Here is a 25,634-nt window from a genome sequence, read left to right as displayed (position 1 = left end):
AAGTTCTTGTATTCTGAAGCCTAGCAAGACATTTTTTAATTCCTCTGAAGACCAAATATGACAAGTTTAGGATTAATTTCTTACCTAGAATGCTTCAGGCAGATTTTGATTGGTAGTTTCTAGCCACCAACACCCCACCCCCTCACCAGGTTCCCACAGCTGCTGGTCAAAATTTAACTTGCAAAGCTGTCCAATATAACAAATTTCTCCCACATTTAGGTAGGTCATCACACTGCAGGTTCAGAGTGTGGAGGCTAATGGGGAATGGGTGACTGCCAGGCGTTAGGAGAATCAGAGAGGTAGTACAGGAGTCCTCTGATTCAATCTCGCTCATTAATGGGTTTTCCATTTTGGATAGCGAAGAGGGCAGTGATTCCTTGGAGAATGCAGAACGAGTCAATTCTGTAGCACCTCTACAGCTCAGCTACACAAATGGGAGAAAGAGCAATAGTGATAGAGGATTTACTGGGAAAGAGACAAGTGTTTCTGCAGCTATACATGTAACTCCAGGATGGTATGTTGTCTCCCTGGTGCCTGGATGTCACAGAACAGCTGCAGGATAGTCTTTTGAGGGAGGATGAACAGTCAGAGGACAATGATATAGACAGGCAGAGGGACTGGGGCCGGAAAGCAGGTTTTAGGGAGTTAGGAAAATTAAAAAAACACCTTAAAAGTTGTAAGGATTAGTGCGCAGAAGAATAGGGGAATTGAGTGATTGAACACATGGCTGGAAAATGGATTCAGGAGAGAGGTTATCAGATCTGAGATATCAGGACCAGGCCTGAGGAGGCAAGACCTGTACATGGTGGGCAGATTGCGCTTTAGCAGGATGGATCTCCTTGCAGGGAGATGTACATGTGCTTTTGGGGAAAGGTGGGGATAGTAAACTCAGATGGGAGCTCAGTTTGGAGGGAAGCAAAACTGGTAACACGAAGTAGAATAGTAGTAGTAGCAAAACTAGAAGACAGCCAAAGCGAAGTATTAAATAGGATTAGAATGCAGAATAACGTTAAAAAGAAAAGTTTAGAAAAAGAATGCACAGAGCATTTACAACAAGATAGAAAGTACAAATATAAGTAAAAGGGGATGATTTAATTGCCAATATGAAGACATGGTTACAAGGTGATGTAACTGGAAACTGTATATTTAAATTTTTTTTTCCTTTTCCATTGAAAAGGAGGTGGGGCAGTGCTGTTAATAAGGCACAGTACATTAGCGCAAAAACCCAACGGGAAATGTAAATCAAACCTGGTTAACTAAAGACATTAGCCAAGGGGCCCACACACCCCAGACATTCTCTCTCCCACCTTCTTCCGTCAGGAAGAAGATTCAAACGTTTGAGGTCACATACCAACCAACTCTTCCCTGCTTCTCCCCTGCTGCCATCAGACTTTTGAATGGACTTACCTCGCACCAAGTTGATCTTTCTCCACACCCTAACTATGACCGTAACACTACATTCTGCACTCTCTCGTTTCCTTCTCTTTGAACAATATGCTTTGTATGTATAGTGCACAAGAAGCAATACTTTTCACTGTATCCCAGTATGTGTGACAATAACAAATCAAATCAAATTAAGTTGAAGTTGGATTAGATCAGGGGTTCCCAAACTGGATTTCAGAGTCTTGGGGTTCCACAGGAGCCTCCCAGGGGTTTCGCAGTTGGACAGGCTGATCTGTACAATTTGAGCTTTATGCTGTTTGAAGCAGATGCCCCCGGCCTTGTGTTAAGGGCAGCTGAGTCAATGGTAAGGTAGATAGTCCTTCTTTTACAGCACCAGCCGCCATATAACATTTAGGTTTAAAGGTCCAGCCATATTGAGACACCAAGGAGAAGATCAGTGGGTAGGTCAGTGTTGAGGGGATGGTGATAGTGGTGTGGCAGCTTTGCACTGTTTATCTTCTTTGAGTCTGGACTGTTTCCATAGTTCTTTTTTTTTACTTTGATGTTTTTCATTCCACCATCAAGTTTCTTTGCCAGTCTTTATCTTCCCTGATAATCTCTCTCATTCTTGATTCCAAGTTTCTAAATCAAGTCTGCCACTGAGTTCCACCAGTCCCCGAAATGTCTGCCGTAACTTCTCTTTCTCTTGGTGTCTCTCCATCTTCTATTGGAATTCCCCCTTCTCGAACTGATCTTTATCATTCCTGATTTTTTTGTCTGCTGCTTTCTTTGCAGTCAACTCTGCCATCCGCATTCCACGCTGAATGGCCGGTGCCTTGCTTGGGGCGATTTTGCAGTTCTCTGTTTCATTTTGTCTGTTCTTGTTGAACCATATGCAGTCTGTCTGTGCTTCTCACCCAGCACTGCTGTAGCTTACAAGGTGGTTTCTACATTTTTACTGCCAAATATTCAGTATTACCAGTAGGTATGACATGGAAAACTCCCAGAGCTTCATTTGCTTCCTCAAAACCCACAGATAACGTTTTATCCCCTTTCTCTCTCCACATGTACACTTAGATCACCTGCCAACACGAGTCTGTCGCTGCTTTTTATTAATGAATTATGCTGTCCATTTGTTCCCAGAATTCATCTTTCTCCTCTGGTACGCACCTGTGCTGTGGTGCATAATAACTACATTCCACATCTCAGTCCTGATTTCGAGCTTTATTTTGATGATTCTGGCACTGATTCTGTCCCGTCAGCAGCATATCCTTGAGACTATTCCAACACCACTTCCTCACCCATCCTCTCTATGGCAGCAAAGTTTGCGTTCACTTCTACTCTGCCGCCCTTCCACTTTGTTTTCTGGCGACCCACGATGTATATTTGATTTCTCACCAGCAGGTCAGTTTTTCACTGCTTCCCCTGTCAGGCTATTAATATTTAGATTTTCTGATTTGAGTTTCCTCTCCTTTGAGTTTTCTTCTTTAGCCATCCCTGTCCACTGTGGTAACCTTTGCCCTTTCTTCTCAGGGTTGAGACAAGGACCCTGCATGTTGGGGGTTTTCAGGGTAAGCCCTAACAATGGTGGTATATCCATTCATATCAACCATCATTTGGATTAGGTGGGTGATTTTAGATAACATGCTATTGAAGCTATATGTTCTTGTATTTAGTTTGTGTACTCCACAATGGCTCTGATGGGAAATGCACAGTGAGTTTACAGCCTGAGGTCTCACATCATGCTCAGTGAGGATGGTGAGGCACAACTGAACTGGTTCCTATTCTGTGACCCCCTCCTTCACACAAAGTGCATGTAGAATCATAGAATCCCTATAGTGTAGAAGGAGGCCATTTGGCCCATCAAGTCTGCACCGACCACAATCCCACGCATATCCTATTCCCGTAACCTCTCATATTTACCCTGCTAATCCCCTTGACACTAGGGTTAATTTAGTATGGCCATTGAACCTAACACACACATCTTTGGAGTGTGGGAGGAAACGGCACAGCCAGAGGAAACCCACGCAGATATGGGGAGATCATGCAGCCTCCAGACTGACAGTGACCGAAGGCCGGTATTGAACCTGGGTCCCTGGTGCTGACAGGCAGCAGTGCTAACCACTGTGCTGCACCATGTATGAGCAGCAGGTGAAGGATGCTTGGAAAAAGCATCTGACAAGTCTTTCGGTGCTGTGGGACTGTACTCTGGCATAAATCATTGTTTACAAGAATAACCATTAACAGAGATGTTTAAGTTTCAGTATTTCTAAACTGCAAACCGTTAATCCTCAGTCTGGTCACTATTCAAATTTCATCAGCGTTAAAAAAATGTTTGAGAAGAACAAAGAGTCATAGCTGGATGTTTGTCATGGTATAAATTAACTGAGAGATTTCAAGTTCATGTATTTTTACAGTTGGGCTGGAAAGTATCTGACTAGCTTTCCTCTTTCAAACCAATGGGGCTTCTTCCTCTCCAACATATCAGTCAATTCAAATAAAAGAAGTTTGTGACGGTTTCTATCCAAAGCAGGATCTGCACCACATTACCCACAATAAACGACCATTAACCGAAACGCTCACTCAAAATCCGCAATTTTAAAATGCTGTACTGGAATACTTTTCATTAAATGATGATAGAAGTGGTGGAATGAAAAAATCGAAGTAAAAGTGACTCCCACCCTGCACTCAATTCAAGCCAACCCAAGCTGAAATTGCAAACTGTAGAAAAATGTTTCATTTTCAAGAACTAAAATCTCCAATATCCCAGGAGAAGAACATTCATTTTAAATCTTCTTTAAATTTGAGATTTGGAATACTGAGGTGAAAATAATCATACGCAGTATATAGCATTTCACCATGTTATGGATAGGTGGCCGGTTAATTCCAACAGCACTAATTTCTCCTCTCATTACATAAGAACATAAGAAATAGGAGCAGGAGTAGGCCAACTAGCCCTTCGAGCCTGCCCCGCCATTCAATAAGATCATGGCTGATCTGTCGTGGCTCAGTTCCACATTCCCGCCCTCTCCCCATAATCCCCTCTCTTATCAAAAACCCATCAACCCACGTCTTAAAAATATTTAGCGAGGTAGCCTCCACCACTTCAACGGGCAGAGAATTCCAGAGATTCACCACCCTTTGAGTGAAGAAGTTCCTCCTCAACTCTGTTCTAAACCACCCCCCCTTTATCTTGAGGCTGTGCCCCCTAGTCCTGCTATCCTTTCTGAGCGGGAAGAGTCTCTCCACCTCTATCCTATCCATCCCATTCATCATCTTATACGTCTCACTGAGATCCCCCCTCATTCTTCTAAACTCTAATGAGTACAAGCCTAATTTATTCAGCCTCTCCTCATAGCTCAACCCCCTCAACTCCTGCATCAGCCTAGTAAACCTCCTCTGCACTCCCTCCAAGGCAAAAATATTACCCATCTATAAACAGAAAGGTCTTTTTGATTTGCTCCCCCCTTTATCATCAGTGGCACATTCCTTCAGTTTTGATGCAATTCAATTTTCTATTAATAACCCCACAGCAAACTCAAGGTCAGATTTAGCTCAAAGGGTTAGTTTACTGCCACATATTGAAAATATGGCAGGGGGATTGCAATGGTGCCTCCTTTCCATTCATAAAGCAAAGAGAGATAGAGAAAAGAAAGAAACCATAGAGAAAGGAAATATTATTTCACGTGGATTCCAGAGTCCAGAATCAAAGTCCAATGAGGCATTCTTTCAGAGATTGGACAGCTAAAAAAACAATGCTGCATAATTCACTTTTCTGATGCTGCTGCACACAATGAGATAGATTTACAGAAATTCATCCATCTGATCAGTGATGGTGCAGAATTTCCAAAAGCAGCGTAGACAGGGCTAAGCGTCAAACCTGGGCCAGTGCTTCTTATCTTTAAGGCTGCTAGTTAGATGGTAAATAGCAGACTGAGACTTTGCAGTTCAGCAAGGCAATATTACTAACTCCACAAGCCAGAGGTCCATGTCACATGACTCTCACCTCTCCACACTTGCTTTTGACAGGGGATGTGTATCCCTCATCTGGATCCCGGGGATTGTTGAATGTTTCAACCATTAAGAATTGAAAGAAAGGTTGTGGGTCTTTGTCTTAGCAGATAAGCAGATTCCTGTTTGCCAGCCAAGGTTATGAAATGTGTATGGCCTTTGTGTAGCTCTCTTTAAAGTTAGTCTGTGCAGCCCACAGTGGGAAGTCTCACAACACCAGGTTAAAGTCCAATACGTTTATTTGATAGCACAAGTCTCAAGCTTTCAGAGTGCTGTCCCTTCATCAGGCGAGTGGGAGTTGTGTTCACAAATATGGCATATAAAAACACAAACTTAATTTACAAGATAATGGTTGGAATGCGAGTCTTTACAGACAATTTCTCTACTCACGCTGTCTGTACCTTTAAGACTTGATTGTCTGTAAAGGTTTGCATTCCAACCATTATCTTGTAAATTGAGTATGTGTCTTTATATGCCCTGTTTGTGAACATAACTCCCACTCAACTGATGAAGGAGCAGCGCTGTGAAAGTTTGTGGTGTTTGCTACCAAATAAACCTCTTGGACTTTAGCCTGGTGTTGTGAGACTTCTTACTGTGCTTACTCCAGTCCAATGCTGGCATCTCCACATCATCAGCCACAGAAGGCCATTAGTACCTCATCGGAGATAATGTGGTGCGGGTTTCTCCAATATTGTCAGGTTTTGTTTGGGGTTACAGGCAGACATAGATTCAGCCATTTTAGGTCTTTGCCTAATTTAAAATTTTAGAGATAGCAATGAACATATCGCTAAACAATTTATAAAATATATATGTATATACAGGGTGAGGTCTTAGACCCTCACATTCACATCAATCATTACTGTAGTCTGTTCTCTGCAGCCATAGCCATAGACCACAATGTTGTTAACCAGTTATGACAGAAAAAATACTGGAAATTTGAACAAATCCCAAAGGCTTAGTTGACTTAAGTAGTGAGTGGGCCAATCTCAGACCACAAGATTTCTATTTTCACTCTCTTATAAGTTATCTTACATCAGCAGTAATGGTGATATCATTCCTTGGATTAGCGGGTTGAGAGGACTGGTGGCGGAGGGTGGGGTGGGTGGAGGATGGTGGCAGGGTAGGAGAGTTGATTAATGCTCCTAGATCTGACCACTGATGAGCTGTGCAAAAGCAACAAGAAGAAACAAAAACAGTTTCAGTTCGCATCTTTTTCTTCTTCCTTTCCCACTTCCCTCGCTGGATAGCACAATGGGATATTGTTTTACTGTAGTAGCACAGTATAAAGTGCAAGTTTATTTTTTCGTTGAAAAGCAGCAGCATCTACGGAACCCAGCAGGAAGTAACGTCTCCATGGAGGGAAATGTTGTTCGACAAAGAGTGGAATTAAATGCATCTGGCAACAACATATCAACTTACCAACAAATCAGAGTATTTTTGAATGGTAACTGTATCATAGCAGTGCTGTAAATATGAATCAGATTTAGTGCGAAGACTGAAACATGCAGAGGCTAACAGTGAAGTAGATAGTGTTTCACTAAAAGAAAGCTTTGATTTCAGAAACTAACAAAATGTCATTTTAATCCGTGCATACCTGACTCTTCAAGGTTTGATAGGGTAGGTATCCCTGGGTCAAGACTTCACTCTGAAGGAGAAACAAGTCCTATTAGAACACACATCTCCATCATCACTTATTTAGAATGGTGAAATCATTAAAACGCTTAGACAACAACAAACCTGCTTCAGGGTTTATAAGTCAAAAAATCTCCAACTCTAGAAAGTATATTTGCCAAAAGTCTACCAACATGCATTATGTAACAATCATACATTACCCTATGATGTTGTAGCAACGACTGAATAAGAATTGAGTATACACTCTCCACCTGTCCTACTTCACAAGATTTGTGTCACTAATTCATGTTCTAAAAAAGCTATTTGCAAATGACAGACATCTGAAACTAAGCAACAAATGCAATCCAACTACTATCATTCATTATTAATCCATTAGGCTGTTAATGTATTACTCGAGTGTGGAGGATGGAAAAGCAAGCATTTTTCCAATTATGAAGCATTGACTATGTAAAACATGTTGCACATCACTGCACACAGCAGCCAGACTAGCTGCTGCGCACGCTGCTGCAACAAGGAATGAAATGAACACCAACAAGCTTCCAAATAAGTCCGACAAGTACACCTTCCACCTTTGATGAAAGTGTAAATACTATTCAGACTTTTTTTTAGGCCATTGATCAATCAATAGTCTAGAAATGGTAAGATTTTACTTATGTTTTTTTAGATTTTCTCCTCTCTCAAGAGGGAATACAATGAACTGTGGACATAAAAGAGTGAAAAATGGAAGGACAAACAAGGGAAGAGGATTCAACAGTACCAACTGAAAAGATGCGCAGCCTGTTGGATTCCTATCAGAGTGCAGGGTTCAGATATTTACACTCAATTAATTACTGAGCATCTAAGAGCACTGTATGGCTGCTATTTTAAAGCTAGCTAGTTACACCTTTTAAAAACAATTGACTATATATCACTGAGTGGTAAAATGTCACAAGATTACCTCAAAGCAAAGCAATCCAAAACTGAACTACCAGAAATACTATCACAAGTATTAGTCTCTAGCTTGCTTCTTATCCATTCATAACTTAGCTGATCAAATAACACTGCGCAAAAGCAAGGTATTAAATGGCAGGGGACCTTCCCTCTTCCCAAAGGCAGCATCAGATTATCCTATTAGCTGAACAACCAATGTGACCAAAGGCAACAGCATCCTTCGCACTTAACAAAAGATGGATCGCAGTATCAGCAAGCAGCACACGTAGGCGTAACCTTGGTTACCAATAAGACTCAATATTTTTAACGAAATGCTTGTGACAGCAATTGCTATGACAAATTGTTGCAACTCCTCCACTGTCACATGTTCATTAAAAAGTCAGGTTTTAAACTGTCTTCTCATACAGCAGACATGTCAATTGTCACATTTTCTGCAATCTCAGATTTCACACTCTCACTGTATCTATCCTGACTGTGTAAAGGAAGCTTGATTTTGTGTCTAATCCACACTGCACCTACTCCAGGGGTGCATGACAGGACAGTTTAGATGGAACTTCACTCTGTCTAACCTGTTCTGTGCCTGGCTAAGAGTGGTTGATGGGATACTGTAAATCTGATGTTCTCAAACTTCTTCGTCCCTGGTGGGGCAAAATATCCTACAGACCACCCACTGTAAAAAGCTAAGCTTTTGCTTGCCACAACAAAGAAAAATAATTTATGGGAACCTCTGGAAGCAATAAATATTTCACTAATTTTTCTGTGTGATCTACTGTGATATATTTACATGTAATTTCTTTTAAATATCACAAGAAAATTAATACAAGAAAAATAGACATTTTCGTATTAACAACATCAACACTACAAGAGAACATGTTTATTTGAAACATTATAAAATCATTATCTTCGGAGTAACGAATACTCATCTTACATCTACACTAATTAAACTAAATCAACACTGACATCAGTCTTGTTTATAAATCTACATGCTATCGCTCACATTGACATCGCTCATGTGCTGCTTGTAAGACGTCATGTGAGTGGCACAGATAAAGGTTCCATCCTGTTGCCTCACATGTGGTGTTTCACATCACAGATTTGCCAACCAGTGGACCACGTGCAGGACCCTTGTGTTAAAATTCATGCGGAACCAGGGGCTACACCCACTAGACTTCTAATCAGACGCCACACTATTAGGGCTTTCAAGGAGGCCCCAGACTACAGACCCTGATGGATATTGGGGAAGTTATCATTCCCAATTTCAGTACTGAAAAGGTTAACATGTCTACTACTGTACAGTAGCAATGAGTGATTGCAACTAATTGGAATAAAAAATAGATCTGTCAGCAGATCAACTGCTTTCTAAACTGGAACAATCTGAAATGATCTAAGGTGGCTGACTGTAACTCACATCACACTCCAAAGACAGATCACGTTCCAAATCTAAACAGCAGGGACAGAAACTGAAATCCATTTGTAATTTCAGGGATTTCTGTTTTAATGTACATAGGGGAAACAGCAGTGAGTGTGCAGAAAAACAGCTCAAGACAGTGAATATGCTTATAAGGACATCATTAACTGTTTTTTAGATGCTTCATAATGTTCTGCCAACAAGCATCCACCCAAATAAGTCTCAGCCACCAATCTAAATTGCAACAACTTGAATCAACCCAAATACACTGCAAAAATCCAGGTGACTCTGACATTCCCACTGTGGCAAAAGTTATTATCTATCAGCAGGAAATCAAGGTCACTCATAGCAATGTAGGAGTCATTCACCCCACTCTGCCCATGATGGAAATGTGAAAAGGCAATGCCACAGTATACAACTTGAATCTCTGAAATAATTAGAAAATAAGTTTTGCTAGGATGAATCCAACAACAGCTTGTATTGACATAGAACTTTAAACACAATAAAACACCCCAACACAGACCGTGTAAAACCAGGGTCAAGTTTATGGAGGGTATGATAGGCCAGCAAGGAATCCATTAGAATAACAAAAGGCACGAATGAGGATTCCAGTAGCAAGCGAGCTGAGGTGGGGCAGACAGCTGAAGCTTCAGAGGATTTAGAGATGGCACGGGACGGGTTCATAATTCATCTCAGGGTCAAATGTAACACCAAGGTTGCAAAGAATCTGATTCAACCTCAGGCATTTGCCAGAGAGAGGGACGAATTGGTGTTGGAGCAGCATTTGTGGGAAAGATCAAAGTAATTGCTTCAATCTTCCCAATATTTCAGAGGAGAAAATTTCTGTTCAGCCAATCCTGGATGACATTTAATAAGTCTGGCAATGTAGTGACAGTGGAAGGTTGAAGAGAAATAGTGCTGAGGTAAAGTTTGGTGACCTGATGAGAAATCATACATGTGTAAACTCAGGGATGCAGTAACTCAGTTAGCCAAGAGTGTGATGCAGAATAATGCCAAAACACAGGTTCAATCCCCATACTGGCTAAGGTAGATTTTGGGGCCTACCTCCTTGCCTTGTCCCACTGTCATATCCTCAGTGGATTGCAGTAAAGGGCAAAAGCTGAGAAATACCTTGTATCAGTCATCCATTGCACTGCCAAGCTCTCCAGATGTCTTGGATTCCCCTTGCCTCTAGGATCATGCAAAAGCTGCCGCAAGGGTAGCATATACCCTTCCGCTCAATAATCAAATGCCTTAGCGTAGGTCATGCTTTTTATAGCTAAACTTATGAAATCACTTACAACTTGGGCATACTCTAATGAGGAGTTAACCATCTGTGGAAAGTAACACTGTTTTGGGATGAGACTGTCAAAGATTTTGCAGGTAGATAAGAACATAAGAACATAAGAAATAGGAGCAGGAGTAGGCCATCTAGCCCTTCGAGCCTGCCCCGCCATTCAATAAGATCATGGCTGATCTGTTGTGGCTCAGTTCCACTTTCCCGCCCTCTCCCCATAACCCTTAATCCCCTCTCTTATCAAGAACCCATCAACCCGCTTCTTAAAAATATTTAGCGAGGCAGCCTCCACCACTTCAACGGGCAGAGAATTCCAGAGATTCACCACCCTTTGAGTGAAGAAGTTCCTCCTCAACTCCGTTCTAAACCGCCTCCCCTTTATCTTGAGGCTGTGCCCCCTAGTCCTACTGTCTTTTTTGAGCGGGAAGAGTCTCTCCACCTCTATCCTATCCATCCCATTCATCATCTTATACGTCTCAATGAGATCTCCCCTCATTCTTCTAAACTCTAACGAGTACAAGCCTAGTTTACTCAAAAGGAGGTCCTTGGTGATACCAAGATAACTGTGCAGGAATTGGGAGAGAAGCCATTGATGATGACTCTCTGACTGTGATTAGTAGACTGATAATGAGGACAGTTCCACCCAACTACCTGACTGGCGGAAAATGCTGGAGGGGGCAGAGTGATCAAAGGTTGCAGACAGGTGGAGAGGGATGAGGAAGACTATTTTATCTCTGTCACAAACATTCAGGATGTCATTTGTGACTTTGATAAGGGCTGTTTCAGCATTGGACAAGGGCAGAGACCCATTTGCAGAGTAACATGGAGTCCAGGAAAGGGGAGCACAAATTGAGGGGGTTTGGGGGAGGGGGGGGGGGTGGTGGAGAGGAGGAGGTGGTGGTAGTAACACATTCAAGGACTGCTGTAAACTGTTCTGCATTATTGGCCAGTGATTGTGAAAATAAACTTTCTGGTCAACAACCAAAGCTACAAGTCTTACGAGCTCTGCACATACTACATATATTGCTATCCAGCTATTGGATATAAAAATCTATGGAGAATAAAACTGCAAAGCAATCCAGTTAAAGTAAATAAAAGTTAAATCTAATTTGTGCTTATTCGGCTCAGATCAAGTAATCAAAGGCCAAAAGACATAGACGGAGAATTGAATGAGCCAGGATTTAATAACAGTCTAATACACTCAAACACCTCCGCTAGAATATAAACAAAAGGCCTGACCAAAAAAAGCAATCGACTCCTTCACAAAAGCTACACACCACTGATTCCAATCAGACCAATAACAACGCTTTATTACAGAAGGACAATAGCCACACTCGAGTTCCAACAGCAGGTGAGGCCTGGTGACCCGGGGAAATTATATTTCCATTGCTATTGCTCTGACGTGCTGTGCAATGACCAAACAAATCATACCACTCTACGGGGGAGTAAATGAAACACTTTTGAACACACTCCTCCACCAGCAACCCCCTCACCTTGAAACTCAGTCTGCAGCTTATTTCAGTGAACAATTAAAGAAGCATGCACCAGAAGAGATCTTCAACAGGGACTCTTAGTACCAAATTAAAAAAAAATCTATGAAGTGATTTACATTCTGAATTTTCCCTTTGTTCTTTGAATAAATAGCAAATTAACATCAATGAAACAAGATAGGATGAGTTAAGTTGCATGAAACAGTTTAACCAGGGTCATTAATCCACCATTTTACAGGAAATAGTTAATAAACTCTCCCCAACTAATTTTCCCCTTTTCTTCTGAAACTATCAAAACTTGGTGTACTATCACCTCCAATATTTTGCCCAAGTGGCCTTAAAGAGTTCCCTTGATATTATGTGTCAGACAGCTGCTTTAATGATATATCAGTGGTACATGCAGGAATCACAAAAAGTTAGCATGCTGGTACAGTGAATGATTAGGAAGGCAAATGGAATTTTGTCATTTATTGCAAAGGGAGTAGGATATAAAAGTAGTAAAGTTTTGCTACAGTTACACAGGGTTTTAACATACTGGAGTGTTATACGTTGAAACAACACTCCACTACAAAATGGTACATGTATTGTGTACCATTTTGGTCTCCTTACTCAATGAAGAATATAATTGTATTAGCAGTGCAGAGAAGGTTCACCAGATTGATTCCTAGAATGAAGGAGTTTTCTTATGAGGAAAAGTTGGGCTGATTGGACCTGTGTACATTAGAGTTTAGAAGACTGGTGAGTAATCTTACTGAAACATACAAGACCCTGAGAAAATTTGACAGGGCCATTTGGCCCATCAAATCTGTTCCACCATTCAATGAGATCATGACATATTATAATCCTCATCTCCACAACCCTTATTCTCTCCTGATTAAAAATCAATCTATCTCAGCCTTGAAAACACTTTAACAGTAAAAAACTCCACAGATTCACTGCCCACTTGACAGAAGAAATTACTTCTTATCTCTGTCTTAAACGGGCAATGCCTTACTATTAGATTATGTCCTCTGGTCTTTGATTCTCCTCCAAGGGGAAACAACCTCTCAGCATCTACCCTGTCAATAAGATCGCTTCTCATTCTTCTAAACTCCAATGAGTACAACCTACTCAACATCACCTCATAAGTAAACCCTTCCATACTCGGGATCAATTTAGTGAACCTTCTCTGGGCTGCCTCCAATACCAGTATATCTTTTCTTAGATAAGGGGACCAAAACTGTTCGCAGTTTCCCAGGTGTGGTCTAACTCATGCTTTGTATAATTTTAGCAATATTTCCCTATTTTATACTCCATTCCCTTTGAAATAACAGCCAATTTTCCATTTGCCTCCTCTATCATCTGCTGAAATTCTAGGCTAGCTTTTTGTGATTAATGCCTGAGGACCCCAAATCCCCCCCTGCTGCAACTTTCTGCAGTCTTTCTCCATTTAAACAACATTCAGCTTCTTCATTGTCTTGACCAAAGAGCATAACTTCACATTTTCCTACATTGCATTCCATCTGCCAAGTTTTACACATTTAACCTGTCTATATCCCTTGGTAGACACTTTATGTCATCCTCACCATTTGCCTTCCCATCTATTTTTGCTTCACCTGCAAATCTGGCAATAGTACGCTCACTTCCCTAATCCAAGTCATTAATATATATTGTCAATAATTGTGGCCCCAGCACCGATCCTTGTGGCATCTCCACCAGTTACAGGTCGCCATCCTGAAAATGCCCCCCTTATCGCAATTCTCTGTCTTCTATCAGTTAGCTAATCCTCTAACCATCTGAAGATATACTACCCCAACACCATGAGCTCTTATCATATTAAGTAGCCTTTTGTCCAGAATCTTATTGGACACTCTTTAGAAATCTAAGTAACCCTTACGGGAAAGACTAGAATTAGAGGTCAGTGTTTAAAAGAGTCTCCCATCTGATACGGACTTGAGGAGAATCTTTCTCAGAGGGCTGTCAGTTGGTGTAATTCTCTTCCTCAGACAGCAATAGAGGCAGGGTCATTGTGTGTGTGTGTGGAGGTGGGGGGGTGGGCCACAAAAAATGAGCCATGATCTTAATAAATGGCAGAGCAGAATCAAGGGGCTGAGTGGCCCACTTCTCCTCCCAATTCATATGTTTATAAGTATTTTATATACATCAGTCTTGTTCCTTGACACCCCAGTAACTGTTTCCTGCTAGCCTTCTGAAATTACATCAAAACATGCCTTCAGTGATGTCAGTGAAATGTCCCAGAATATTAACTTTTCAAATACCACAGATAAATCAAGGATTACTGACAAATATTTTGTACAATCCCGAAACATCTCAACTCTTAACCAAATGAGTTTTCTGGTTTTGTGTGTTAAAAACAGATCAAGGATCAACATGATTGTATCTTACATTCTACTTACTGGCGAACAAGACTGAGTAGTTTATAAATTTGTGTATTTGCTGTTAGGGTAATCTAACGCACGTATAATTAAGGCAGGAATGTCTATTAACTAACAATATAAACAGGGCAGTACCGCTTGATAACTCTTGAGGGGAGCTGCTTGATAGAGCAGACGCAGCACGGTTTCGTTAAAGGGAAGTCGTGTCTGACAAATTTACTGGAGTTCTATGAGGATGTGTCTAGGGCGGTGGATAGAGGAGAGCCGGTGGATGTGGTCTTTCTTGATTTTCAGAAGGCGTTTGACAAGGTACCTCACAAGAGGTTATTGCAGAAGGTCAGGGGGCATGGAGTTGGGGGTAGGGTGTTAGCGTGGATAGAGGACTGGTTGTCAAATAGGAGGCAGAGAGTGGGGGTCAATGGGTGCTATTCGGATTGGCGGATGGTGACTAGTGGAGTGCCCCAGGGGTCGGTGCTGGGGCCTCAGCTATTCACCATTTATATAGATGATCTGGAGGAGGGAACCGAGTGTAGGGTGTCGAAATTTGCTGATGACAGCAAAATTGGTGGAACGGCAAATTGTGCGGAGGGTGGGGAGAGTCTACAGAAGGATCTAGATAGGCTGGGCGAGTGGGCCAGGAAATGGCAAATGGAATTTAATGTTAGCAAGTGCGAGGTGGTCCACTTTGGTAGGAATAATGGTAGGAAGGATTATTACTTACGTGGAGAAAAACTGCAGCAGGCGACGGTGCAGAGGGACCTCGGGGTCCTTGTGCATGAGTCGCAAAAACCCAGCTTGCAGCTGCAGCAGGTGGTCAGGAAGGCGAATGGGATGCTGCCTTCATCGTGAGGGGGATTGAATATAAAAGTAGGGAGGTCTTGCTGCGGCTGTATAGGGCATTGGTGAGGCCGCAGCTGGAGTACTGTGTGCAGTTTTGGTCGCCGTACTTATGCAAGGATATTTTGGCCTTGGAGGGAGTGCAGAGGAGGTTTACTAGGCTGATGCCGGAGTTGAGGGGGTTGAGCTATGAGGAGAGGCTGAATAAATTAGGCTTGTACTCGTTAGAGTTTAGAAGAATGAGGGGAGATCTCATTGAGATGTATAAGATGATGAATGGGATGGATAGGATAGAGGTGGAGAGACTCTTCCCGCTCAGAAAGGATAGCAGGACTAGGGGGCACAGCCTCAAGATAAAGGGGGGGCGGTTTAGAACAGAGTTGAGGAGGAACTTCTTCACTCAAAGGGTGGTGAATCTCTGGAATTCTCTGCCCGTTGAGGTGGTGGAGGCTACCTCGCTAAATATTTTTAAGACGCGGGTTGATGGGTTTTTGATAAGCAAGGGGATTAAGGGTTATGGGGAGAGGGCAGGAATGTGGAACTGAGCCACGACAGATCAGCCATGATCTTATTGAATGGCGGGGCAGGCTCGAAGGGCGAGTTGGCCTACTCCTGCTCCTATTTCTTATGTTCTTATGTTCTTATGACTGGAGCCAAGATTGAGCACAGTTTACCCCTCAGCTGGACAATGCTATTTCACTATAATATAAATCTGATTACAAATGCAAATTGTTTCATTCTTGAGAGGTATACTTCATTAAGAGTAGGCTATATAAAATGGCTAACTTAGCAAGAGCTTAGTTTCTATTTTGCCCTGAAGTTAAAAATTACTTTTGAGAGAGAGAGGTGTTTGACAAAAAGAGCCAGAGGCCAATTAGGTTTGAAAGTATTTTCATAGAATCCCTACAAAACAGAAGGAAGCCTTTCAGCCCAAGCCTGCACCAATAACAATCCCACTCAGGCTCCATCTCTGTAACCCCATCCCATATTTACCCTGCTAATTCCGCTGATACTAAGGAGCCATTTAACATGGCCAATCAACCTAACCCACCCAGCTTTGGAATGTGGGAGGAAACTGGAGCACTTGGAGGAAACCCATGCAGAGTGAACATGCAAACTCCACACAGTCACCCAAGGTCGGAACTGAACCCGGGTCCTTGGCATTGTGAGGAAGCAGCGCTCTCCACTGTGCCACCATGCCGTCTATCTGAAAACAAAAAAAAACTTCTGAATTAATACGCAATGCTCCTCAACTAAAGCTCCATCATTTTAATAACTCACCATTTGCCTACAAATGCAGAAAGTGCATCATCATTTATTGACTCATCACAAAAGCTTCACTTGTTACAGCTCAGCTTAGAGCCTCCCTGAACAAAACAAGCTAGGAAAAAATCCATCTGGACACACACATTGCTTAAATGCATCTGGTTATTGCATCAGAAAATTATTTCTCTCCAATTGGTGTTAATAGGTTCAAGATGTGAAGAAACTAACAGCACCCAAATTCCATTGCAGCTCGAGACACTCGGGAAAAACATCAAAGTGACAGCACACTGCCCTGAAGCAGCAAATGCCAAAACGTGCACACAGCCAACCCAGGAGCAGGAACAAACTTAACCATTTCCCTCCATTTCAGCTTTCATGCTACCAATTGCACTATTCACTGAGCATGTCCATCAGCATTCAGCAGGAACCACGTGCAGAAACCATGTGCTTCAGAACTTTAGGCATGATCCGGGACACCTGCTTGGTGACTTGCCCTTCTCTATCACCAGATACCCCACACTATTACATCAGCATGTTTGTAACTCAACATAAAAAGTCATGCTCACACCAATACAATTTAATATATACAAAGTATATTCCTTGCAGAGAAATCCAACTGTCACCATAGTGCGACATAGCTCAAAACGCTCCCTTCCAACACAACCAAGTTTCAGGTAAAACCTCCCTTTCCTCACCAAAGTCCTTGAGCATGTTGCCTCCTTCCCAATTCCATGCCAATCTTTCAAGAAACTCTATGTTTGAATCTCTCTAATTTTCAATTCATCTTTCATTTGGTTGAGTGTCCATCTTCCTCACACCTCCCTGAAGTTTTCTAAGGTGTAGGTGCTTAATAAATTCAATACAAGACATAGATCGAATTGAAGCAGGCAAGCTATTAGAAGCTAGGAAACTAGGATTCCTCCTTCTCTTTTAGGTACCACGCTCAAAGAGAACTTCTACTGGATTCCAAGATTACACTTAGCAAAGTACAGCAGTGATTTGTCATTCCCTTTTGCTTTCCCACTCTTATCATCTGCTATTAGGCAGGATGGATTTACAGGCTGATAATCAATTTATTTGGCAATTTCATGAAAGCACCTTCCATAGCCATCAAGTCCTTAAGTGGAACTTGAACTGAGAGCTTCTAGTCCATAGGTAAGGATGCTATCACTGCACCACAATATCTCGGCAAAAGACCTGTAAGTTTAAATACAAAATCCTAAAGCCTCAAACAAGGTTAGATTAGAAAGAGCCACCCAATCTCCTTCCCTCCTACTCCAGAGGAATGCGCAGGACTGAAAGTCGCTGATCCAAGATCAATTCGTTCCTTATACGATTTCTGTCTGTTGAGGAAACGGTTTGACAATTATAAAAACACAAAGCACAGCTTGATTTTCCTTATTCACTTGAGCTAAAGGAAAAAACCTGTATACATAATGTACAAAAATAGGAACAGGCCAATCAGCCCATACTGAAATTTATACAAGTCATAACTCCTCCTGTTCTTCCTCATCTAACTCCTTTCAGCAACAGCCTTCATTCCTGTCTTCCTCATATGCTTACCTATCTTCCCTTTTAGTATCTATACTTTTCACCACAACTCCTTGTGGTAGCCAGTTTCACATTCTCACATCTCGCTGAATAAAGAATTTTCTTCTGAACTCTCTATTCTCAGTGACAATCTTTTTTGATGGCCTCTGAGTATTATTCTTTGTTCAATCATCAAGCCATACCCTCTTCCTCATATCCAAGCCCATTTCTTCCCATCCCTTCCCCACTCACCAAATCCTCTCTCTCACTGCCATTTTTATTTGCCTCACCTACCTTCCATTCCACTGCATCTGCCTGACCTTTCCTCTAATGGAAGACTTTATGTAGAGAACAAAAAGAAAAGGACTACTTTTTTCTTCTCTTATTTAATAAGAACATTTGAGTTGAAATTGCAGCAATGCACAAAGTTTTTCTTCCATTCAGGAAACAGCTGTGACAATAAAACCTCTTCTAATACTTACTCTGCAACAAGCTAATTGTCAATATTTATTCTTTATTAACAAACTACAACAAGTATAAGCTGATGCTGATTTCAGGCTCAAAAGTTTGGAAATCAATTAAGACCAGACTCTTCTAGATTTATTCGGTCACTCATCAAATGCAAGTCGGCTTACATTAATACTGTGAATATCCCCTAGTCACCACACTCCAGTGCCTGTTCGGGTACACTGAGGGTGAATTTAGCACGGCCAATGCGCCCTAACCAGCAGGTCTTTGGAGTATGGGAGGCAACTCATGCAGACACGGAGAGAAGCCATTCATTGAGTATAAAGGGCAAAGATTGATCCTAGTCTCTGTTGAAGTATCTCACCAGAGCTTGCAGAAGGAAGCTATTTAGCAATTGGTCTCATTTTCTGGAGTTAGGGAAACAAAATAGGCCACAATTCCAGATCATAGAAAGTAGGTGCAGGAGTAGGCCATTCGGATCTTTGAGTTTTTTTTTATTAATTTGTGGGACATGAGCACCGCTGGCCGGGCCAGCATTTATTGTCCATCCCTAGTTGCCCGAAAGCAGTTGAGAGTCAACCATATTGCTGTGGCTCTGGAGTCACTCGTAGGCCAGACCGGTTAAGAACAGATCTCCTTCCCTAAAAAGACATTAGTGAAACATCTGGGCTTTTGCGACAATAAACAAAGGTTTCACGGTCAACAGTAGATTCCTAACTCCGGACATTTTCATCGAATTCAAATTCCATTACCTGCCATGGCGAGGTTTGAAGATTGCGCCCCAGAATATTAGCCGAGTTTCTGGATTAATAATCTAGTGATAATACCGCCAGGCCATCACCTCTCCGTCATTCAATATGATCTTGGTTGGTCACCCACTTTTAATTCCTGATCACTGTTGGTTGAAGGCTTGTCGACTCTTATTCCCCCAGCAAACATGCAGATGAGAATGTCAGGAGGAACAAGATTAGCCTCAGGCGGAGGCTCTTTTTCTTTGATAGCTTATCAATACACAACTGCTCACACCCAAGCATGAAAACAAGACTGCTGATGCTTGTGAACTGCATCACATCAAAGAGAGAAGCAGGTATTACAGCTGAAAAGTTTTCACCCCATATGTTTATGGGGGTTTTAATAATTCTGCTCAGATTCATAAAAGTCTGTGCTTCATAAAAACTTACCTGGTGCCCTGCAAAGCTGCATACATAACAGCAAGTACCAAAAAATTGAAAATTCAAGACTGCAATGACAAAGATGGATTTAGAGTGTCTTTGAAGACAACATAAAAACTTAGAGATGGTGCTTAACAAAATATGGTCAAGTCTTTTTTTTGAAGATGACTACCACTTGTGCTCCTCCATCAAATGTATTTCCCCTATGCGCAATATCCTTCCCATTAAGATGTTGCCATGAAAGATGGATACTTGCAAATTTCTTCTGATTAGCTCAAGTCAATGCTGCACCAGTCAATAAGACAGTCCAGGAATCTACACTTTGTTACTGGACAGAAACACAAGGAAAACCATTCTTTCAAGAACAACTTCAATTCAGGTTATTAAACTGTTTTTTTCTGGCTTGGCTTTCTGTATCAAAACCTCCACTTACAACCTTTCAGACAACCTTTGTTCGTACAATGACAAGTTTCAAACAGAAAATTGATGAGAATCTACAAGAACTTTATGAGCATCTGAAAATATTTTGCCTGAAGGTCCTTCATCAAACTCCAGATGGATGAGATTCGATGGATCTATATTTAATGCATGTTGCTTTGTGGACAGAAAACATGAGTACTTATTATTTATTCTGGATAAGATACGCTAGAGTTAAAAATAATCTTCAATCTCCATTGACAAAGTCAGCAGGCAATGATCAAGAACAGGTGACAATGATATCTGAAGATGAAAATCCGGACAGAGAGAAACCACACTGCAGGACTGTATAGCCAAAAAGTTACAAATAATGAATGTTTGTACTAAATATAATACCCAATAGTTTGAATGAAGTAATGCAAGTAATAGCAAAGCAGGAATTTAATGCTAAATTACTCATTATTAGATAATTTAAATTAAGCGATTGAATCGTATCAAACATTAGTGCTAACAGCTGACACTGATTACAGGCAATTAATGACATACATGGATATGGTTTAAAACCAACGTAGAGAGAAATTCATTATGCATAGTTTCTTTATTCCAAATCAGTCGCTAATTAAAGCTTCCAGTATTGGGCTGAATTTTGCTGTTTAGAATTCTCCGTCATTTACCTCTTAAACTCTCAGCAACTTGTGGAGTCTGCAAGTGGGCAATTAAACACAGAACTCCACATCACTGCGATTCTCCCCTTCTGCAGAGGGCGCACTGCTGCAGCCTCCACAACTGCAATCAATTTTCAAATAATTGAACTGACAGTCTTCCATTTTTACACTCCTAATTTTGCTGTAAAAAAATCTTTTACACCTTGTTGAATGAATTGGTAATTGGGTTTTTTATGGTGTATTCAGTTCACAATGACCATAAGCAGCCTCACTGGTCACTAATCACAAAATCCATCCCAAATCTTCAACAAAAATGTCTTGCTTTAGTCACAGTACTATCCTAATTTCGGGCTAGTAATATTGTGGTCTTCTAATACTTGCTTGACTGGTTTTCAGGGGAAATCAGAGAAAACCTAATTTGACAACATTTTTATCAACTCTCTCAAAAGTATGTATAACTGTGCATGTGCTTGTGTTTTTTTTAAAGTTTATTTGTTAGTGTCACAAGTAGGTTTATATTAACACTGCAATTAAGTTACAGCGAAAATCCCCTTGTCGTCACACTCTGGCGCCTGTTCGAATACACTGACAAACATGTCTCTCAAGACTGTGGGAGGAAACCGGAGCACCTGGAGGAAACCCATGCAGACACGTGGAGAACATGCAGACTCCGCACAGACAGTGACCCAAGCTGGGAATTGAGTCTGGGCCCTTGGCACTGTGAGGCAGCAGTGCTAACCACTGTGGGGTGTGTGCGTGCGTGGCAGAGGTTTATAGAGGGTCAAAATAGGTCAGGTTTGATGGGCTAGCCTTTTCCTGCTATTTTTGTATTTTCATCATTTAACAATAGTAAAAATCGTATAATTACAGAAGTGTTGTACTAATAGTCAAGACAACAACTACAAAAAAACGGTGGATCTACCCATCTCCTCACAGATCCTCAAGAGTCCAGGCACACCCGGATTTAATCTCTCTTTCTCTTTGAAATTATTCAGTTGACTTTTCCCCTGATTTAGAACAAAATACAAAGTACTGGCAAAAAGCAGCAAAACATCTCTTAGCAACTCTCGAATCACTAAGTTATCTAGGTTCTCCAAGAAACTGTTCTTTGTATAGTCCTGTTGTCAGACATGACAACCACCCAGTTTTATGGTGACAGTATCTTAGAAACCCCAAACAGAGCACCCATCCCAGTCCACAGTGGGATAAATGAGCAATTTACACCATATTCACCAATGCTGCTCACTTTACAACATCTAATTGATTTCTCTTCAGGGAGAACATTTTGACTGCTGGAAAGTTACATATTGCTTTAGTTTTTCCGAATGGCCTGCAGTGCTAATTTATAGTGACCAGTAAATCTTAAAGAAGCTGGAGAGGGGAAGGGATGAGAAATGAGGGCAGAAGGAAAAAAATGAAGGCAAGAAAGATAACAGCACAGAAATCAGATGAAAACATAGCTTTCAAGCATCACACAAGTGACTTAGTGAAATGCTGGCAGATAACCAGAAAGCCTTGCTGGGAAAGGAGAAATATATTAGAAATGAACCTCAATCCTATCTATATCCTGATCAGATAAATACACAATATCTCTCCCAGCAAAACTAATTGGAAATCCTAAATATAAAGCTTCAAACTAGAGTAGGAAATTACTGCTAGCCAGCTACCTAAATATTCAGAACGTAATAGAATTGTATGGTTAGTCCACATTTTAGCAGGTAAAAGGCAGTTTCTTTGCTTGCCTCACACAAGCAATCTTTCTTTAATTTGAGATGAGATAGCACAATACAGAAATTCTCGTGATCTGAACATTACTGCTTGTTGCTTTAGCCTAAGGCATGGGTATAATTGGAGACATTTGATCTAACTCAGCACAGGAAGTGAAAAGGCCTCAGAGCTAAGCTTAAACACTAACAATCTTTGTGCTTTGACTCTATTCTGGGAACATCTGGAATCAATTAAATGAAGTGACTCAGAAGCTCTCAAAACCATAACTCACTATTTAAATTCTAATGAACATTTCATACCTCTGCAGCAAACAACCTTCTGGAGGCACTTAATTTCACAAAAGAGTATTTGTGCACACTGGCTGAATTTAGCTGTTAGAAGCTAACATAGTCCAACTCACAAGACAGACCACGAGGTTTAGACAGTCATTTTTTTTTCTTAAATGCAACCAAATCTGCAAGCACAAATAATCTTATAAACATGGCAGCAATAGGGCTAGCAAGAGAAAATATTTATCCCATGACCCCATAAAGATTTCATAACACAGGGGCAATGGAACATTGCCAGTCATGCATTAACTATAGGCCTAAACTGTATACAAGCTTTCCATGAGAAACTGTAAATCCAAACAAACGAAGACCATACAGTTTCTAAACAAACTTAACACTTTTTGCAGTTGACTAACTAGCTAAAACCCATTTGTAAAGGTAGACTTTACAAAGTATCGCAAATGTCTCAAGCTATCCAATTTTTTTTTTACATATACAACACGAAAAGCTGTTTCTGTCCCCTGACTCCATCCCTCCTTGTATCATCTTTTGCTGAGAATCTCATCCAATCTGGTTACTTCCAGACCTGACTATCCCAGTGCACCCCTGGCTGGCAGCCCACATTCTACTCTCTGTAACTTCAGATCATCCAAAACTCTACTGCCCAATGTCCTAACTTCACAAACTCCCATTCATTCATCTTCCATGCTTGTTTGAAAACACTGAATCTTGGTTAAATAATGACTGGGTTTTTAAAACTTCATCCTTGCTTTCAAACATTCCATAGCCTTGGTCCTCGCTCTGTAATCACCTCCAAACACACAACCTTCCAAGATATCTGCACTCCTCCAATTCTCGCCTATTGAGAAGTCTGAAGTTTCAATCCTCCCACCATTGGTGGCATATCTTCGGCTGCTAAGACCCAAGCTCTGAAATGCCCTTTGTTCCTTAAAACTTACTTCTTTGACCAAGCTTTCAGTCATCTGGTGTAATGTAATTCAATATGAAATTTTGTTTTTTTAACATTTTTGTGAAGCACCTCAGGATGTTATACTAAAGGTACCCGTAAGCACAAGTTGATGTTCTGTAGAAACAGTCCATATTGGTGTCCATCCTTCACACAAGCCGTATCCCTAATCTCAAGTGTATGCTCTATTCCTACATCCTTTTATTAGTCTCTAGTCTGTAAGTTATTGCAAGGAGCCATGCTGTGGTACAGTTCTATATATAGGCTTAAGGAGCCCTACGTGCCTAAGCAGCCATTAATCATATACAAACTGAACAATGCTAAACAGTGATACCTTGCCAGAGCACTCTGTTTGGGATCACTTAATAGTAAATAGAAATGTCCCTCTTAGACACAAAACCATGGGTAGGTGCTGCTTTTCCCAAATTCCCCTCCAACTCCTGAAGCAATCTAATACATTCCAGAGGATCACAGTGACAGGGTGACAAAAGCTTCAATTCTCCAAATATCTCTATATGTGGATATGTTTACCAATCAGGAGTTGATCTGGCTCACTTTGAATGCTTGCAGGGAACCACGTTCACTACATATGACAGCAACATGTTCCAGAGGTTGAAGATGCTCTGTGCAGTAAGTACCTCTTAGCATCGAATCTAATGTTTATAGAACATACTTTTGTCTCCTTGTCCCTTTCAATTTAACTAGCTTGAGTAGCCCATCCACTTTGATTGAATCTAATCTTTCCATTATCTTGAAGAATGTGAGTAGACCATTTTGCCCATCAAGCATGTTTAAGAATATCATGATCTACAAACTAACCCTGTACACCTGCCTATATAAGAAAAGAGAGGAGTAGGCCATTTGAGCCTTAAACTAGCTCCACCATAAGATTGTAGCTGATCTAATTGTTCATGTCACTAGACTAATCCAGAGGCCCAGATTAATACTCTGGGGACATGAGTTCAAATTCACCATGGCAGTGGGTGGAATTTCAGTTCAGAAAATAAATCTGGAGTTAAAAAGCTTGACCATAAAACCATTGGCAATTGTTGTACAAGCCCATTTTGTTCACCAATCTCCTTTAAGGAAGGAAATCTGTTCATGTGACTCCAGACAAACAGTAATGTGGCTTACTGTTAAGAATCCTCTGAAATGGCCATGGGGAGGCCAGAGAATTCTCGCAAGCATGTGATTTCAATGTATGCATTGTCTGATGTTTTTAATATTGTGCCTATGTGCTACGCACCATATGGCAATAAAGATAAATAAATAAAGATGACTAAAACAAGTATTGAAGATGTGATCTGACAAGGGGCTTGTACAAAGAAAGGACGTTTCTCATATTTGTGTGTCTGCCCATGGCTCAGTGGGTAGCACCTTCACCATGGAGTCAGACGGCTGCGGGTTTACATCCCGCCAAAGGACTTCAGCACACTCCAATGCACCAGAGTATCGCTCTGACAGAGGTCTCATCTTTCTGATGAGATATTAGACCAGAGGTCACACCTGGCCTTTCAGATGGATGTAAAAGATGTCATGGCATTATTCTGAAGAAATGAGGGGGAGTTGTCTGCAGTGCACTGGCCAATATTTATCCATCAATTAACTTTACAAAAACAGATTATCTGGTCATTATCACATTGCTGTCTGAGGAAGCAAATTGGCTGAAATATTTCCAACATTACAACAGTGACTACATTTCAAAGCTACTTCATCAGCTGTAAAACACACCTGTCCGGTGGTGGTGAAAAACACTTCATAAATGCAAGTTTTCTTAAACTTAATTTTA

At 41.1% G+C, this 25,634-nt stretch overlaps 1 protein-coding gene across 2 annotated transcripts in view; it reads right to left on the bottom strand.

Moving 5' to 3' along the window:
- The window catches only part of LOC145361613 (RNA binding protein fox-1 homolog 2-like), a 282,466-nt gene that overhangs the window by 204,135 nt on the left and 52,697 nt on the right, over positions 1-25,634 (bottom strand). For both annotated transcript variants that reach the window (XM_080217472.1, XM_080217473.1), the window contains exon 2: positions 6,989-7,039. In XM_080217472.1, the coding sequence (XP_080073598.1) occupies positions 6,989-7,039 (51 nt within the window). The remainder of the gene's footprint in view (positions 1-6,988; positions 7,040-25,634) is intronic.

Source organism: Carcharhinus amblyrhynchos, chromosome 35, assembly GCF_965287045.1.
Source record: "Carcharhinus amblyrhynchos chromosome 35, sCarAmb.v2.hapA, whole genome shotgun sequence".
Classification (NCBI taxonomy): domain Eukaryota; kingdom Metazoa; phylum Chordata; class Chondrichthyes; order Carcharhiniformes; family Carcharhinidae; genus Carcharhinus; species Carcharhinus amblyrhynchos.
This window is presented reverse-complemented; position numbering and strand designations above follow the sequence as displayed.